This window comes from Euprymna scolopes, chromosome 43 (assembly GCF_053919585.1).
Source record: "Euprymna scolopes isolate OS-2025 chromosome 43, ASM5391958v1, whole genome shotgun sequence".
Taxonomy (NCBI): domain Eukaryota; kingdom Metazoa; phylum Mollusca; class Cephalopoda; order Sepiida; family Sepiolidae; genus Euprymna; species Euprymna scolopes.
This window is the reverse complement of record NC_136524.1, coordinates 38,086,932-38,107,710: the sequence shown is the minus strand read 5'-3', so window position 1 is coordinate 38,107,710 and position 20,779 is coordinate 38,086,932. Positions and strand designations below refer to the sequence as shown.

At 30.5% G+C, this 20,779-nt stretch overlaps 1 protein-coding gene across 12 annotated transcripts in view; it reads right to left on the bottom strand.

The window, feature by feature from the left end:
• LOC145268296 (uncharacterized) overlaps positions 1 to 20,779 on the bottom strand; it is a 447,971-nt gene that overhangs the window by 198,321 nt on the left and 228,871 nt on the right. For all 12 annotated transcript variants that reach the window (XM_080123710.1, XM_080123715.1, XM_080123717.1 and 9 more), the window contains one exon: positions 17,633 to 17,757. In XM_080123710.1, coding sequence (XP_079979836.1) covers positions 17,633 to 17,757 — 125 coding nt within the window. The remainder of the gene's footprint in view (positions 1 to 17,632; positions 17,758 to 20,779) is intronic.

The following is a 20,779-nucleotide window of genomic DNA, read 5'->3' as shown; positions in this document are numbered from 1 at the left end:
TTTGTACAGCATACAGTCTTTTCTTTACTTATGTTTTTAATATAAGTGGAATTCTGGGTATGAACCAATTTTACTTACGGAGACAATTCATTTACTGATTTTTGTTTTTTGGTCATAATTGAAAATGTTTTCAAAGTAATAGTTATCTAGGTGGGACTACATAATATCTGTACAAAGCAATACAATCAAATAAATACATAAGAGCCAAGATAGACATGTCCCAGTAAAATAGCAAGTGTAAACTGTATGGACAAAGCGATAAAATGCTAAACTACATAAGTGAATGCAATAAACTAGTCTAAAACAAATATAGAAACAAACCTGATTGTGTTGGGGAGGTATTCAGTTGGGAATTGTGTATACAACTAAACTTTAAGCATACAAATCTTATACATAAAAATCAGGAGTCAGTATTGGATATTTATATACAAACAAACATATCCCAGCAAGAAGACTGAACATGATAATAGTAAAGAAACAAGAAAAGAAAACGATACTTTTGCACTTTGCACACTGGATTCCTGTAAATATTGAATCAGGCTTGACCCGCAGCTGGTGTAAACTAATGAAATATGCTCGGCACTGATCAAGTTGATCAGCTAACGGGAAACCAATAACAAACATGCTTAACCAATAGAAAGCAAAGTAGATGACTTTTAGTAAATTGGTAAAAAAAAAAAATAAATAAATAAAAAAAAAATTAGTTTTTAATAATGCATAAATTTAATCAACCCAACCCTAAAAATAATTTTCTTAAAAATTCTTATAACTTTTCTTGAAAAACTTTTTTTTTAAAGTTTCCTAACAATAAAGATAAAAAAATAAAAACCAATTTTTTTTCCATAAAATTATCTTGGAAAAATAAAACAATATTTAATCATAAAACTTACGGTAGCTAGTTGTTATGTTTCATTGCTTTTTAAATCTTATTTTTGTTTCTTAGCATTTTTAAATTTGATATGAGCACTCAGCATTATCCGGCAGTTTATGTCAGTTGCTGTTCAACTCCGAGCCAACATCATGGAGATCCAGTGCACAAAGTGCAAAAGTATCGGAAAAACTTGTCAAATAGTAGATTTTGTCCCCCCCCCTCCCCCAGCAGGTCACAGAGTGGAAACAAAACTAAGCAAACACGTGGAGCTTCTCAGGAAGTCTGAAACAATAGTACCAATAATAGTAGAAGCACTAGAAATAGTTTTTAAAAAGTCAGAAAATACTAGGAAAAATTGGAATCAAAAGGAGGACTACACTACACAAAACATAGCACTGATGAAAACAGCTAAATATTAATAAAAATTATCAAGTGCGGAAATCAAACTACATAACCAGGTAACACATGTACACTGAAATAGAATAACACTGTGTAAAGACAACTAAAAAAAATATTTAAAAAAAAAATATTATATGAAACCAAGGAAACTAAAACTACCAGGATAAATATGCAAGAAAAAGCCCAAAATCTAACGCTATCTCTATCAATAAAACTGCAGTGGCACCAACACCTTTAGCCCCATACAAAATGGTTATGAACATTTAAACACCATGAAAAGAGCTAGACAAGAAAGCACCGTTCAGACCTCCACTAGAAGGGTATAGGAAGTACTAGATCCTAAGGAGGCCAACAGCCGTTAACAAAGAGAACCCAATGGTAAACGTCGGCTATAAGAGTGCAAAGCAATTTGCAGCTGATTAAAATAAACGGTGATTGATGGAAAACTGGAGAGATAGGTTGTCACTAAGATTCCAGGGAACGTTGCCTGTCTTTACAAGTGAGCAATTACAAGTAATGAATTATGTGAAACTCCTAGTGAGTAAGAAATAATATAAATTTAAGAAAACACTAAAATCACTGATTTATTTATTTTTTTTCTTTTTAATGGAAGACATTCCAGACTAGGCATGAAGCCACTTGCTGTAAAGACCTAAAAAAATATACCAATTTAAATTCAAAAGTTAGCTAACAATAAACACTATATGGAAATCCAGGAAATAGTAATTCTCCCACTTTTGTCAGAAACATCGCTCATGGAATGTGAGGACTAAAGGAACTTCTTCACAAATGAATTGTGTCCATACAATCGTGTTTCTAGTCAGTATATCACCTCTTAACCGTTGTTTTTGAGAATAGAGTTTGAATAACACTTAACAAGCCATTGCTTTGCTTCAACAGTATTTCCCCTCATTATGAATCAATGTTTTAGCAATACACAAAAATCAGATTTTTCTATTGTTTTGAAAATATACAACAGTAGCTTCACTTAACTAATTTGATAATAATCCGATTAAGCTCAAGTTATGGCACATGCCATCTGAAGGTTAGTATTTTGGGTCTGGCCATCTATCAGCCTTTTCCTTCAAGACAGGGTCTAAAAAAAGGAGTTTCCAACCTAATAGGTCCTGTATTATCAACCAATCCCCAATCCCTGCTCATCAATTATCAACCAAGCTCGATCCTGTATCTGTTTTACAAGTACTTTAATGGAATGTGCTCTAATGAACTTAGAGGGACATACATACTCCCAACTAACCTAACAAGCCACAAAACCTCACCCCTTTATTGTTGGTCCCTAGATGCCAGAAAGCCTTCTACACTAATAGTTTCTTTGCTCAAACTGCTAAACTTCGGAATTCTGTCTGTCTCTTGCTTCCCTGACTGTAAGTAACATGCAAAAGTTTAAATGTAACATGAATAAACAGCTTGCTGCTCAACTCCCCACATAGCGCTCTGCAGATATGATCTTAATTAGTAAACTTTCATGTCTGCAATACAGGCAATACACCTTATTTAGAGTGAAAAAAAAATTTTTTTTTTTTTTAATCAGTAGCGCCATCTATATGTCAGATATGTTAGCAAAAGATAAAGAGCTGATGTCCATATTCATGGCAACTGTAATGTTTGTTTTTTTAAAACAAACCAAACTGTACTGTTTTTTAAAACAAATCAAACTTCTATTATTTCATCACCAACTCTCTGATCCTTACCTGATCTCAATTAATATGAATGGCTTTCATCTTGAAAAAGTACCCTGCTTCATGAAGCTTCTAGGACTGGCATTCACTCCCGACCAGAGGTATCACTCCCAGCACAATCCTCTACCTGTATAAGAGCCAAAAATGCCCTAAAATGGAGTATCATTATATCTGGAGAGGAGTTGCTCAGAGCAACTTGTCCTGTCTTGACAGAATTCAAGGCTGGTAGGTGATACCCTTTCTCCTCTCCCCTTGCAACCTATTTCTCACAGAAGAGACGTTGTATGCATGTCTTTGCTCTGTCGTTATTTTCATGGCGATTGCTCATCGAAGCTTCAATCTATGGTCCCTGACCCCTGCAAAACCTTCACAATGGGCACTTGTCTGTTTACAACCACTATCAACAATTTCTTCCACTATCAGTATTTTAATCTAAATGCAAATTCCATGAACAAAGTTTCTTTCCTAGAACTACACACCTGTGGAACTGTTCCACTAGCCTGCTTTCTGATTACAGCATGGTTGTTTTCAAGTCCAATGTAAACAAGTTTTTGTTGAGACGTCCCCTTAAATAATCAGATTCTACCCAATTTCCATCACTAACGATCACTACGCTATTGTCTCAGTGACCACCTTATACTTATTAACTCTTATCCTCAAGTGGCCTTCTGGCCTTGATAAGTGACTCCGTTGTAAAAAAAAAAAAAAAAAAAAAAATAGCAATCAAAGGTAATTCTTGTTATGATAGCAGGACAGAGAAAGAAAATTTAACCTTTTTTTTTTTTTTTCCTCCACAGCAAACTTCTATAATATTTCTCTTCTGTCCATTCCACATCCATCCAGAAACTACTGTGTCAATCTGGCTAAAATTTTGTATGGACCTTTGTTATATGGTACAGTGAAGTAAATATTGTGGTATTCGTTTGATGCATAGTTAGGTATTAATAACGATTTGTATTTAATACAAAAAAAAAAAAAAAATGAACACAAATTTAACCATATTCAACCATCAATTTTACATAAAACACTGATTCAAGCCAATGGGCTATAACTTTCCCATTTTTTAATGGGCTAAAAAGTTTTGTATTTATTTATCTATTATCATTTTCTTTAATGAAAAACAAATTTAATGTCTTTGACTTCATTTGGGGTGGGGGGATTTGTTAGAGCAATTTCTATCTGATATTCTCTTGGGCCTTAACCCATCCCTGCACATGCATCTAAAAGAGAGAGTGTTGAGACACTGGTTTCTTGTTGCTACCAGCGTTCTGCTAAATACCATGAGGCTGCCTTAATCTAAAGGTACACATAATGGCTGATAGCAACACAAGTTTAAATTGAAAACAATTACATCCTATTTATAAGAAGCCATTTTTACAAACACATTGAAAAAGGGTTTCGGTTGAGATGCAATAATATTACAGGATATTTTTTTTTTTTTTTTTTTACTTTATTTATTTGAGAAAGGGTAAATTTAAATTAAGTTCTATGTTTATTAACGAATAAATGGCAATAATAATTTAAGATAATAAAGCCAACTTTACAACAATTATCATTTTAAATAAACACCAAACTCAATAACATTGTAATGATAAATGCCAAGTTCAATGATATTTTCATTTTAAGTAAACACCAAGTTAAAGTAATATTGTCATTTGAAATAAACACTAAGTTCAATGATATTGGCATTTTAAATAAATGCAAAGCTAAAAATAATTTGTGATTTTATATAAACACCATCTCAATAGTATTTGTGTTATCTCTTCTATAAAAGAACAGGTGTGTGTGTGTGTGTGTGCGCGCATGTCCAGCTAAAAGTAAAACACTACAAAACAAACACCCACAAAGTTGGTATTGTTTTGATTGATATTACCCTGGATGAATAATATCAAAAAATTTTAAACTTAAAAAAAAAAGAAAAGAAAAAATATTCTTTAAGGGGTCAACTGGGCCAGATTTTGTTATGGGCACTAAGTTTTTCAGCCATTTCTAATGTTATATGTTATATAAAGGAGAGATGAATGATGCGAAGTATGGCAGAAGGATATGGAAAGAAGGAAAGATAGATGCATTGAGAGATAAGTTTTAATATAAAGATGCAACACAAACGTTTAAGCATCTATTTTTTTTTTTTTTTTTAAATAGCCTCAGGCAACAGTGGGTAGACTTGCTGGTATTAAACAAGCAACAAATTAATAGCATTGTTAAGATAGACACTATGCTCAATAATATTGTCATGTTAAATGAACACTATATCCAATGGCATTGCTATTTTAAATAACCACCAAGCTAAATAATTATTTATTAGATATAAACCCAGACAAACAGAAATATTTTAGTCTTCTATTTAGTTTGTGACTGCAAAAATGGGGCTGTGACTTCCCCACCCCACCCCACTCCATAGTCCCCCCTAATAAAGCAGTGAAAGTCAGCTGGAATCTGCATCAGCAATAGCACAAATTCCTAAAGGTTACTAATCACAACTTCCCCAGACAGGAGTACCCCCTTCCCCACGCTCCCTTAAAAAAGAAAGAAAAAAAAGAAAGGGGAAAGGAGGAATGGGTATAAGAAACACAGATAACATCTATAAAGATTCATCTGAAGAGAAATATCGCCATAAAACTAAAGAAAAGGGGTTTGGAAACATGCACGTTTATGTAATCAAATGCTTTTGTTTACTTTTGCTTGAAAAGGTAAAAAAACAAAAAACAAAAAAAAGCAAACATCCGGATGAAATAAATCGAATTTTACCTTCTTAAATAAATAAAACAGTAGATGTACATGTGTGTGTGTGTGTGTGTGTGTGTGTGTGTGTGTGTGTGTGTGTGTGTGTGTGTGTGTGTGTGTGTGTGGGTCTGCATGCAAATATTTAACCGATAAACTGTTAAAAACTACTGATCACATAACACCGGAATTTACAGAAAATAGACTTCGTGGCTTAATGGGGAATGCCCTTTTCTCTTCCCTGCAGCCTCCCTCCCACAGAAGAGACGTTGCGAGCCTGTCTTTGTTTTATCGTTACTTCCATGGCAAGTGCTTGTCTGAGCTCCAATCTCTGATCCCTTCCTTGCCAATCTTTCACGAAAAACACCCGTCTAGCTGAAACCACTGTCAAAAGTTTTCCCCACTCTTTATCTGTGCCAAAACCAAAATGTATATTCCATGAACAAAGCTTCTTTCTTAGAAGTGCACGACTGTGGAACTCTCTTCCATTTGCCTGTTTCCCACCTGACTACAACTTGGATGTCTCCAAGTCCAACATAAACAAATTCCTGATGAACCGCCCCCTTAAGTAAGACAAATCTCCATTACTACCGATTACTACAATACTATCCCATTGATTACTGTACACACAATAACCCTTAACCCTGAGTGGCTTCTGGACTTTGATAAATTGCGACTTCCTTGTAAAAAAAAAAAAAAAAAAAAAAAAAAAAAAAAGCATACACCAAGAATAGTTTATAACAAGTAAAATCTTTGTTTAGATGGATGAATAATGTGTATGCTGGCAAGTTAAAATGCAAAAACGATCATTTCAACTTGGACATATTTCTATTACTTCTTTGCATGTGAAAATTCATTCAACGCTTGAACTAAATTTTTCTTATCTATCTGTTGATAGATCAAATGATAGAGAATGAGTATGGAGTACTAAATGTTTAAGTTTGATTATAGCTGATGGCACCCAAGTCATTTTTAAGAAAACTTGAAATCAGCAATATATATATATATATATATATATATACTCGGGTCTTTGTTATTCAAAAGTAATAGACTAGTGAATTCAACGAGGTTGTTAAATAGTGCTCAATAAAAAAGAGCTAATAATACTTGTTTATTGTTATATAAACATGTTTCCATCCCGCTGCTACAAACAGCCATTTGTTTCAATCAAACAACAGATATCATCAGGCAGCGACTTATTGAACATTTGAATAGTCAAGTCGCTGCCTGATGATATCTGTTGTTTGATTGAAACAAATGGCTGTTTGTAGCAGCGGGATGTAAACATGTTTATATAACAATAAACAAGTATATACATAAATAATGGCACGATTCCAATATTTTCCCCCCCGATTCTGATACAATTACCAATTCCGATTCTTTATAAATCTCTAAATATTTAAATATAGAGTCATTATTTTCCCCCGATTACCGTAAAAACACATGCTAAATGTACAGATACTTTCCTAAATGAAAAAAATACACATGTGGAGGATGATCTATCGATTTCAGTTTTACTAGTTGTTAAAAACCAATAAATATTTATTATTTTATAATTATTACCGGTAAAGATTTTGCTTTAAACATATTCAAATAAGAAAAAGACAACTAAAAGAATCGTCTTGGTATCGGAAAATATGCACAATTTTTATTTATTTATTCCAATACCAATACCCCTAAATGTTCCGATGTTTCCGATTAATTGTCCAAACACTAATACATATATATATATATATATATATATATATATATATATATACATACATATATATATATATATACTAGCAAAAGTACCCGTCCTTGACTGGGTTAAAAAAACAGCCTACAGAAAATGGGCTTTAATTTATGAAAGTATGATAGGTTATGAAAAGGAAGGGTTGTAAAGAGATAGCTCCAAATTTGGGGGTATCAAAACCAAAGCAAAATATGATAAAAGTAGAAATAAAATAGATAAACCCCATAATTTATTATACCTTACCTGTTCACACTGAAACACTTATCATAATATTCTGTGGATCTATATTAAAAACCTTGTTAAACTTTGTGACATATTTCTATTCTATGGAAGTCAGGCGTGAACGAACACCCCATAATTTTATTATATCATATTTTTCAAACTGAAACATAATTATCAAAGTATACTTACGCAGATAGATATGAAAAGTCTTTATTAAAGTTTGTGCCTATTTCCATTCTATGGAATCCAGGCGTGAACGCAGATCCCACAATTTTATTATACCATCCCTATTTAAGTTAAAACATACTTATCAAAGTATTCTTATGTACACCTATATCAAAAACACTTGTAAACGTTTTTTTTTTTTAATTTTAAAATTTTTTATTTCCATACTTTGTGGACCAGACACGAACGCTGACTCCCCAATTTTAATGAACCACCGTTCTGCCAGATCAAATATACCCATTCCTGTGTCTCGATACATCTTCTATCATTATATGTGATCAGTTTTCTATAATAGTCAACCATATAGGAGCCTATTCGTGACCAGACACACACACACACACACACACCTTCAGCTTTATATTATATCCAGTAGAGAATTGGAAAAATCTGCATGGGTTAAAACACATTTAAGTATACTTTATGACCAGGTAAGGCCAAATGCCCCCCCCCCGCTGTCTTAAATATAATGCAACACCAGGTTTCACATGCTAAAATAAAAAATATTCCTGTATATATACATACAAGCATCATGATATAACATTTCTTTTTTTTTAAATATTGGAAATGCTTGAAAACCTGATTCATCTACTTCCCTTCATGACGAAACCTTGTTCAATTGATTACCCCCTTCAGAATGAATTTTATTTTATTTGCATTATTCAGATTCTCCGGACTACTGTTCTCATCTTGAGTGTCATTTTCACAACGTTTCAGTTGATGTAACCTCTAACCTTCTTCAGGTGTATCTTGCCAAACTCCGGAACCTTTCTGTTGAACTCTGGAATCTGCGCGGAATTTTGAACGGAACATTACAGCATAGAAAGTATTATATCACCACCCCATCAGAAAAATGTGATAGTTAGACCTCAATTGTAGTAACTTCAGCATTATAGAAACATGAACAATCTGTTCTGACGTTTCTGAATTTTTAAGATGAGGGTTGTTCAAGATGAGAACAGTAGTCTGATGAATAATAATACTGTTGTGGTGGCACCCACTCATTTACATATGTGGATAATATTACACATAAATAGCAATACTCGGTTAGTCTGAGTGTGTGTTAACCAGAAGCCACCGAAGGGCGAGCCGAGAGCAGATATGTTCTCCAGCCAAGACTCTCTTACCTGACAACCATTATATAAATATACTGTGAATATACTTTTTCTAATACACTTCTTATTGATCTACCTTTGTTTGTTGAGTCTTCATTTGTATTGCCTTATACGTTATTTGGTTCAACCTGCAAACATAACAGTTGGCGACGAAGATGAACGTCAAACATAACAAATACAAATGAACAATCTTGTGTATCTACTGTGATACTGACTAGGTGTATGTATAATCTTGTTGTTCCAGATCAGATTTCCTGATAGTGTATTATTCAAATTATTCTCATCTTGGATGTGATTCTCATAAAGTTTTGAATGATCTAATCTACAACCGGTGATGATCTTCCAATATGTGATTTAGCAAATGGTTTCTAATTCAATATGTGATCTACCTTATTAATTACATATTATTTCCCATTAAACTAGCTAGTTGTCAGTATTCCAGTAGGCAATCAACAAAAGTTACATTTGAAATATATCCACTTTTATTTGGAATTCACAGGCAACATGAATTGGAGCAAATAAATTGATGACATTGCAAAAGCTGCTGCAAAAAAGTTGCATTCCCCTCTACCGTACTAGAAAATTAATCACACCTGAGAGTACCCTGTATCTCTACAAAGCCACTATTCGCCCATGCATGGCAGATTGTTGCCACATCTGGGCTGGTGCATCTAACACTAATCTCCTTAAGGTCCATAAAAAGTTTTTAATCCATCAACAAATTCCAACCCTTGTCCCATTGCTGTAATGTTGCATCTCTGTATCTGTTTTACAAGTACTTTAATGGAATGTGCTCTGATGAACTCATTGTACTTGTACCCCCTCAATATTCATGTTTGTGTAATGCCTATATTTATAGCATCAACAGAATTACAAAACGACTTGGTATGAATGAGTTAATCCGTGCATGAATCTTAATAACAGCACACATCATATATAATATAAAGGGAAGGGCGTCCATCTGTGTGTATGTATGCATGTCTTGCTAAAACTTGAAAAATACTAAACAAACTCTTAGAAAGTTATATTTTTAATCAACCCCACAAAAAATAATACCTAGAATTAAGAAAGATTCATTCTTTAGGGGGTCATTGGTTATTTATTTTTTTAATCATTTTTAATGTTACCACGTATTGATTTTTTTTCTTTTGTTTGTTTTCACAAGGTTATTTTCCCTATTGCCAACTCAAGCTAAGTGAGTGCACAGGTTCAGAGAGAGGAATGGGCTGGGTGAAGAAGAAGAAGGAGAAAAACTGGGTGGAGAAAGGAAGTGAAAACGAGAGGGGGGATGGAAGTTATGTTACACTTTTATCGAGGGACAATGTCTGGTAATCCTGCTATTAATTCATGCATTCAACATTAAAGCAAAACGTTTATGATATCATGAGAGAATTCTTTGCTTTCACTAATTAAGCTTTGCATTCTGAAACTTTGCCATTGTGTTATCTTGATTTATGCATACGCTTAAATCTTAACGTGGAAGTAATTTATGGTGAGCACTAACAGGAGTGTTTTATTTAATTAAATATATAATGAGAGATAAATGTCAGTGTGTAAATATATCAAGAAATAAAGGCCAATTGTAGATGTGAACAATGCACTTTCATGTCCAATTATGACAACAGAGATAATCGGGTTAGTTTCTCTCAAGCATTACTAAGTATAACTAAATTACATATTGCATCCACAGATTAAATCTCAACAGTATATAGAGATTTTTAAAAAATAATAATTGCTCTAGACAAGGCATGAAGTCACTTGACGTAAAGAAAAAAAAACAAGATTGAAAGATGATTAGCGCAGACAGGAGATGCCTATTGATATTAGTCTTAAAAAAAAAAATAAATAAATAAAGTTATAGCTAGGAAGAAAACAGTCAACAGAAAGAGTTCTACAAGCTTCAGTTCTCAAAAAGAAGCTACTGGAATAAGGCATACAATGAGGTATCAAAACCAGGAAGGAAAAGATAAATTCCAGAAATCTGATAACACTTAACAAGAAATGATAACCAAAATAAAATATCCCACAAGAAATATTGGATTATTCTGCATGCTAGTCTACTGGATATTAACTTCTGTCTCATTTTATGCTGGAGTACACCTAATTCCTATTGAAATACTACTCAAAAATTTGAGTTGATTTATTTTTTTTGATCTTATTTTATTGATTGATTTTATTTTTCTGTTTCTTACTCTTCTCTTACTTTTTTGTACTGTCCTGCTTTATTTATATTTCATAATCTGTTCTTTATCAGAACTTTATTGTAACTATTTTTTTTAATTTTTGAAACATTTAAAAAAAAAGCCTTCAAAATTCAAAAATATTTTTTTTAAAAACTTTTTAATATTTCCATGAATTAAAAAAAAAAAAAACTTTTTTAATATTTTCATAAATTCAAAAAAAATTATTTTTTTTTAAAAACTTTTCTAATATTTTCACGAATTCAAAAAAAAAAAAAAAGTTTTTCTTAGCCATTTCATTTTTTATTTATATAGTTTTGTATATTTTTTTAGTTTTTATTGTTTAATTTTTCTGTCTCTTCTTTCTTATCCTCAATCATATCGCCCACCCCCTGTATACATATATTTTTTCCTAATTCTAATCTAAATTTTTTTTTATAGATTTCTAATCTGAATGTTTTCAAAGTCTGTGTTGTCTTTTTACAATTACTTTTATATTATGCGGCTTTTCTCCTATTCTGACAAAAAGCATTTACTTTCAGTAATCCTTATTGATGTGATCATGTTATAAATTTCCTATGCAACTTTATGCTTTATCTAACTCTGCCCTCATGGTAAAGCAAGTAAATAGGAATTTTAACTAACTGGCAGCCATATGGACTTAGGGTTAGTGGTTAAAAAAACATCAGTAACCAATTAGACATAAATTGAAATGGGTTAATAGTCTTGTTGGAAGAAGTAATTGCCAGAAAGTTTATTACATGGAATGCAAAAACGAATATGAAAAAGAAAAATAGAAAATGAAGATATGTAAAGTTTGAACAAACAAAATTAAAAAAAAAAAACACTTATTGTAGTGTTTATAAGCAACCACCACTGAGAATAATTGAGTTCCAAACAAACGTGGGTAATATCTCACATCGCCATGTTGGATTTCAGAAAAAAACCAAAAAAAACTCCAAATATATTTTCCAAATTTCATATTTAGAGTTTAAACTAAAACATATTAGTCATTGCAAAACCAGAAGATGTATTTAATTCACACTCATAAGTTTTTATTCACTTTTATTTTCATGAAGTATGTTTCATACATGTTTTGTTGAATAGTGGAAGGCCACTAAACAACTTAATATGTATGTTTCTAAAAAAACTGTTGGAAATTTTTTTTTTTATGTGGAATGATTAGTTTAAAGAAATGGAGATATTTAAAGTTTGCAAAAACATAATTTAAAAAAAACAAAAACAAAAAAAAACACTTCTTTTAGTTGGTATACACCTCCTCTCATTCACAAATAATAATAATGATGACTTTAAAACATACATGGGAAAAGTCTTACAGTGCCATATTGGATGTATATATATCTTCAGCCGATCTATAGATAGAGAGATAAGATTGATCGGCTGAAGAGAGCTTAAAATTTGGACCTAAAACGGTTCCTTATTATAAGGTTTGAAACCGACGGTACCGATGGCTTATCTTTTCTAAACTTCTGAAAATATATATATATATATATATATATATATATATATATACATACTAGCTGTACCCTGCCAAACGTTGCTGTGGCTCAATTTGGTGTCATGGGAAAAATCTAAAAAAACAGAAAATGCAAGTTTCTTATATTCTTAGTACAGCAATCGCAAATAATCCACTCCAAAAATTGAAAAAAAAGGACGAAATTGAAAGAATGGTACTCTTGCAGAATTTGACCCAGATCCTCATGAGTTTCCATCAATCATGGCTTGGGCTCGACCAGCAATCACTGGATTAAGCCGAGTGTTGTTCAAATGTTGAAACACTAAATCAAGTTGTTTTTTTTTTTATTGTTTTTTATATAAAAAGTTTTTAATTAGTATTTGGGTGAGGGAGAGGGTATTTTTCTGTTTATTCTTTTTTAACATTTGTTGACAGAAAATAATTTGCAAATTTGATGTTTATGTATTTTTGGTACTGTGCTATTTTTAAATAGTTTTTCCAAGTTAAATTTAAATTTCACGATAGGCTTTTTTTTTTAATAAATTGTTAGTTGGAAGCACAGAATAGTTAAAAAACACCTTCCCTCCCCATGGTAAGAATGGCTGAAAAAATAATAACGGTATTATTTCAGGACGATACTAAAATGCCGTAAATTTTCTTGGAAAAAAACTTTTCTGTTCTTTCACCTAACAATTTACGGTTTTAATAAAAAAACATATTTTTTTAATATAAAAAACTTCTGTTTACAAGAAAAAAAAGTTCTGCTTGCCTTTGTTTACTTCCAAATTCTGCTCCACGATCAATGCCCTGGAAAAGTCATTTCTAGTTAACGTCTACTCTCGACATATGTGGGCCAAATTTCTTGAATTTAGCTGTTATTTTAAAAAGAATTTTGGTCTTTGTAGCCTTTTTTTTTTTTTAAATTTAAAGAAATTCATGTTCTCAAAACTTCTTAAATAAAAAAAAAAAACAGTATAGCAAAATCCATTTAGAAACAGCATGGATGGTGCGTCCAACATTGTAACCAGTGTCTATTTGGCACTTGGGGTTCAACTCATACACATTGACCCATGAATCTTTTTTAAAAAAAAAAAACAAAAAAATAAACTTTTGTTTGATGAAATAATGATTGCCATTCTTTTTTCAGTTTCATTCGCGACATGAGAACTTCGTGTATCAGTTTAAAATACGTTGTATCTGTCCAATTCCCTTTAATCATCCTCATGTGGACAATAGCGATTTTGGTGTGGGATAACGAAGCAATAAATTTTGCGTATCACGCTTTTGGGATGGGATTCGACCAATCAGTGCTCTACTTATGCCAGCATTTGCAACTGTATAAAATGCACAACTCTTGCTGAGAACAAACAATTTCTAAAAATAAGTTTTTTTAAATATTTTTTTCATTTTAAATATATAAAAACACACTTGGGTTAGCTACAAATGCTGTTGCAAAATGTTAAGGCAAACGGGTTTATCGGTTTTAGTTTATTGATTACAAATAAAGAGTTTCATATATATATATATACATATATATATATATAATATAAACCTGAATGTGTGTGTGTGTGTGTCTGGTCGAATATATGGCTGACTATTTTAAAAAACTGATTACATATAATGATAGATGTATTGAGACACAGGAATGGGTATATTTGATCTGGCAGAACGGTGGTTCATTAAAATTGTGGGGTCAACGTTCGCGCCTGGTCCACAAAGTATGGAAATAAAAAATTAAAAAAAAAACGTTTACAAGTGTTTTTGATATAGATGTACATAAGAATACTTTGATAAGTATGTTTTAACTTAAATAGGGATGGTATAATAAAATTGTGAGGTCTGCGTTCGCGCCTGACCTCCATAGAATGGAAATAGGCACAAACTTTAATAAAGACTTTTCATATCTATCTGCATAAGTATACTTTGATAATTATGTTTCAGTTTGAAGAAATATGGTATAATAAAATGATGGGGTGTTCGTTCGTGCCTGACCTTCATAGAATAGAAATATGTCACAAAGTTTAACAAGGTTTTTTAATATAGATCCACAGAATATTATGATAAGTGTTTCAGTGTGAACAGGTATGATATAATAAATTATGGGGTTTATCTATTTTATTTTTACTTTCATCATATTTTGCTTTGGTTTTGATACCCCCAAATTCAAAGCTATCTCTTTACAACCCTTCCTTTTCATAACCTATCATACTTTCATAAATCAGAGTCCATTTTCTGTAGGCTGTTTTTTGAACCCAGTCAACAATGGGTACTTTTGCTAGTATATATATATATATATATATATATATATGCATACACTGCTGTTGCATATATGTGTTACTCTGGACCAAACTTATAATTCCATTAAACTTCTTTTTCAACAAGGCATAGCAATCAAACAATATACATTTATTTTATTAAGAATTGAGTCGAGAAGATAGTAAAAAAAAAAGGAGAGGAGATACCAAAAGATGCATAAGAAAGAAACAAGCAACAGTAATGATACTTATGAAGAGAAAAGGTGTGCCATAAATTCCTACCCACTTGAGATCAAATAACCAAATTACAATTGATCTAGGGGTTGGTTTGCAAACAAGGCAATTTTTTATATATTGAGAATCAGTGAGTAACGTTAACAACACAAAACTGAAGAAGATGACAATATACTCGCAACAGTGAATTAAAGGGGGACACACATACCAATTCATATTCATAATAGTTATATGCCTCATCCTGATGAGCCAGCTAGTTTTGAAAGGAAAAGAAGAAAAAAAAAGTGGACTTTTTTTTTTTGTCACATACATAATTTTTAGATTTCAAATGGAAAAATATCAAAACAGTCTATAATAGAAATATACTTGAAAAGTGTGGATCTAACATACGAGTTAAAATATATACATAATTTACAGGTTCATTTATATAAAAAAAAAATATGTATTTTTTTGTTTTCATTTATGATATGAAGTTTGAACATCTTTTCATGAATTTTTTTTTTTTTCAATAAAAAGTTTGGATTTATTTCTAAACTTTTCTGGATTTTCTTAAAGAAAAAAAAATGAATCAATACAAAAGAATTTTTTGTAAAAATACAAATTCTAAAAATAAATTAATGTTGAAACAATTGCAAAAGATCTTGTTAAGCTAATTTATTTTGATTAGCTTAAATTTTATATATATATATATATATATATATATATATATATATACACACACACACACACACAATAACTGTTACTTGCACAGCAGCCTTCATCAAATGATGACTCAGGGTCCAGGCATGGTTTCAGGGCTAAAGCTACCTTGCCACTAGCCCAAAGCACTCTAGCAGTTTCTCACGATACAACCATACTTTGTTGGATTGGCATCACACTGTGGGATTTCTATATCTATGCTGATGCAGATAGAGCCTTGTCTTGTATTTTCTTTATGTATTTTTTCTTGTCTGATGGAGAAAGACCAAAATTATTGAAGAATGTATATATATATATATATATATATATATATATATATAATATTTCAGGTTAATATTTTCCAGAGGTAGCAATCAATGAAGTTTAAACAAGGGTAATGCAAAAGTGCTCAATGCTAAGTAGTTTTATTTATTTTACATAAGCATTAACATGTCGCTACACATTCATGAGCATGTTTCGATCAGCCAATTACAAGTAACTAGAGACCTGTTCAAGCGATATTGCTTATATAAAATAGATTACAGATCAAACTTTTGTACAAGCAATATTGCCTGAAGAGGTCTCTAGTTACTTGTAACTGGCTGAGTGGAACATGCTCATGAATATGTAACAACATATTAATGTTTATGTAAACAAATAAAAAGCATATGTATATATCACTCTGAAGAAGTTTTTGTTAAGAAAAGAAAAAAATATTAACTTACTAATTGGTTTTTACGTGTTTGTGCTTTACATTTTGTCTCTTTTCCCCCCCTCCATTTTTTCCATTTTATATATTTTAGAATAGAATTTTTTAAAAATTATTTCTTAATAACTATTTTCACTTGAAAAATTTTCTGAGAAATAATGCAAGAATAATTAAAAATAGTAAAACTTTTCCATGAGTTGCCTAACTAAAAACTTTAAAAGAATCTTTAAAAGAAAATGAATAAATGTGAAACCTTTTATGAAAAAAATGGTTAAATTTATATTAAACTCTATAAATCAGGGAAGACGATATTTAAAATGCCGATATATAGTTGTGTGTGTGTGTGTGTGTGTGTGTGTGTGTGTTGACCTGATACAGCATTCACCCTAGACAAGTTGAACTGGCTTCCTCCAAAGGAGGAAGTGTCAAGGTGATATCAAATTCTCAGGTGCCCCCTCCCCCCCCGGCCAGTTGCCTGTATATCCCCATCAGGAGAGATGACTATGTTAGGTTTTTACAATTCTTGCATAGAGGTGTCAAAGTCTTCCTACATACAGCAACTGGTATCTTAAATGGTCACCTGTCTGGTACTGACTAGGCTCAACATTGCTTATAGTTTTTTTATATATATATATATATATATATATATATATATTTTCATACAATAAAAAGTTTTATACAAATATAGCTTGGTTGCATATTCACAACCTGTTAAAATGGAAGCTTTAATAAACTCAACATCCTATGTAATGAATTTTCCATAACCACAGGAAAATTAACTAAAATGCTGAACTGTTTAAGTAAGAGTGTAAATATATTTTATTAAATGAAACGATACCATTAACATGTTACTATCAGGATCTTGGGTTTTGTGAACAGTGTATGTTGCTTTATTCATTATCATTACTATTTAATAAAATGAAATTATGCAATAAACTTATCAGGAATAACTTGAGTTTCATAAATAATGTTTGTACTGAACTTGTTATGCTAAAATATCAGAAAATACTTACTGTCAGCCTAAAAAAAAAAAAAAAAAAAAAAAAAAAAAAGACTAGCTTTTGCTAAAAATGAATTAAAATGTATAAAATTGATAAAAAAAAAATGTTACCTCTAATTCAGCAATTTTCAATAGTTCCTCTGAAGGCCAAATGGCTATTTTACCAGAAGGGTCGAGATCATCTTCAATATCTGGTGAATTCTTATCCATTTGTTCTACGTGGTACATCAATGGAGGTTCATTTGTTAAGAAATTAACAGAAATCATGGGAATTGCATTGCTTTTACAGTTAGAAATGTAAATAAATCAAAATATCAATAAAGTACATTAATCAAAAATCAATATTTCGTACATATAAAACTCATATTTCATACTAGAGGTCTCCAAACTATAACTTGCAGGCTAGATTTGATCAGTCGGGCGCTTATGGAAAACAAAAATATTTAGGAAACATTTAAAAAAGCAAAAAATTGGAAATCTGTAAATATTGTGGTGGTTTTTCTTTTTGTTTGGAAAATGATTAAAAGAATAAGGTTTTGGAAAACCAGTTTGAATAAAATCAAACTTAATGAGCAAAATCGTAAAAAACATGTCCAGATCATTTTTTTTTTTTTTTTTTTTTTTTTTGTTAAATTTTGGCCCGTGTAGCTCTAAAGAAAAGAAAAAAAATCAGCAATATGCCTATCCCTAATTTGAAAACTTTGGAGACCCTGGTTCTATACATATAAACCTCATAAATATTTTATGTGATAAACATATGCATTCAAAACAATAAGTTGGGACATAAAAAATGATAATCATACAAAATGTAAAAACTAATGCATATAAAAATGCTTTGTCATATAAAATAAAATAGCATATAATAAATGTTTTGCATATATAATAACTGTTTTGTCATAAAAAATAAATATTTTGCATATAAAATATCTTGTCATATAAATTACATATTTTGCATATAAAATACATATTTTGCATATAAAAAAATATTTTGCATATAAAAAATAAATATTTTGCATATAAAAAATAAATATTTTGCATATAAAATGTCTTGTCATAAAAATATTTTGCATATAAAATAAATATTTTGCATATAAAATGTCGTCATATAAAATAAATTTTGCATATAAAATGTCTTGTCATATAAAATACATATTTTGCATATAAAAAAATAAATATTTTGCATATAAAATGTCTTGTCATAAAAATATTTTGCATATAAAATAAATATTTTGCATATAAAATAAATATTTTGCATATAAAATAAATATTTTGCATATAAAATAAATATTTTGCATATAAAATAAATATTTTGCATATAAAATGTCTTGTCATATAAAATAAATATTTTGCATATAAAATGTCGTCATATAAAATAAATTTTGCATATAAAATGTCTTGTCATATAAAATAAATATTTTGCATATAAAAAATAAATATTTTGCATATAAAATACATATTTTGCATATAAAAATATTTTGCATATAAAAATATGTAAATAAATTCATAATAAATATGCATACGCAAAAGTGATAAATAGATAGAAATACATATATAAAAAACAGTAAGTGCACAAAATGACAAATGTTGCAGGGAAAATGAAATATTTAAGTGCAAGTAGACTAAGTAACTTTTTTGGTCCTAAAAGCATTGTAAGACTAACCATTTTGCAAACTAACAAATAACTTACCTCGGTTTAAACATAGTATTGCACACACATGAAGAATTGGAAAAAACAGCCAATCAAAAATAATATCGAATTAATCAACAGAAATACCAAGTGTACCAATGGGACGATTGCAATATTTTTTGCAGATTCTGGACTAAATTTCCAATTCTGATACAATTACTGATTCCGATTCTTCATAAATCTCCAAATATTTAACTATGAAGTTATTATCTTTTTTCTCTGATACTGTAAAGCACATGTTAAATGCGCAGATATTTTCTCAAACATAAAAACACAGTGGGGGGGAGGGGATCTATAAATGCTAGTTTTACTGGTAGTTTAAAATCAATGAATATTTATTATTTTATTACTACTACTACTACTACCACCACCACCACCACCACCAGTGGAAGGTTTTGTTTTAAACAAAATAAAAAAAATAAAAATATAAAGATAAAGGAATTGTTTTTGGCATCTGAAAATAAGTACAAATTTCCCCCCCCCCCCGATTCTGACACCACAAAAAAGTTCCAATTTTTATGATTCCAGATTCCGATTCATCGTCCCAACACTAGTTTACATCACTATATTACAAAATTTTTTTATTTGGACTATTTAGACTTAGTTTCATCTTGGGTGATTATTCTCACAATGTAACCTTTGAATTCTTCAGGTGCATCTCATCAAACATGGAAAACTTCACGCTACACTTGGGAATCTGTATAGAATTTCAAATGGTACCTTTTATTTAATCCATGTGGGTAGCTTGCTCTTGTTCTGTCAGAACCTCCTAGTTAGACAAGATACACCTGAAGATAGTCAGAGGGGCATCATGTGAACATGCTCCAGCAATGAGGTTACTGTATAGGACTTGTTCAATCATATTGAATATTACCTCTTTTTTTTTTTTTTGCATTATTAAGCCCTTAAATTTTACACTAAATGAACTGGAATAATTTTTTAACAATATAGCTAGCCAAGCTATGTTAAAAATTTAAAGAATTGTTATGAAACAAAAGAAACAGCCAAAAAATTCAACTTTCTGACATGCTAAATTAAAACCGCATGGTTAGGTGTATCAGAATTTTTGTAGGAATTTTTGACACCCCTAACACGAAACTGCAAATAAAATATAAAAAAACTCGTAATTTCTCTTTTAAAGGTGGGTTGTTTATTTTCTTTATGGATTATACTTCCAAAATAAACTATTAAAGTTGTATAAAAAGTAATAGAGATATTTTTTAAAAAATAGTAATGAAATCAATTGAATTTTACGAGTTCAGTATTTTTCAATTTTTAAACTTTAAAAATCTATCAAAATTTTTCTATTGATTCTATTTTTACGATATTTTCAGGGTCAATGTGAAATTTCATGCTCTTTCCAATAAACTGAATATAATATTTTAGACAAACGTTTTTTTTTTAAATTCACGCCTCCCCCATTTTGAAATGTCTATTAAAAAGTAAATAATTTATGTACCAAAGTTTTATATATCACAAATTGAAGATAAAAGATCAATAAATCATATATTCAAATTTAAAACAAAAAAGTAGTGTTTTTTAGAAATTTACCTGTAAAGTCCGAAGTTTAA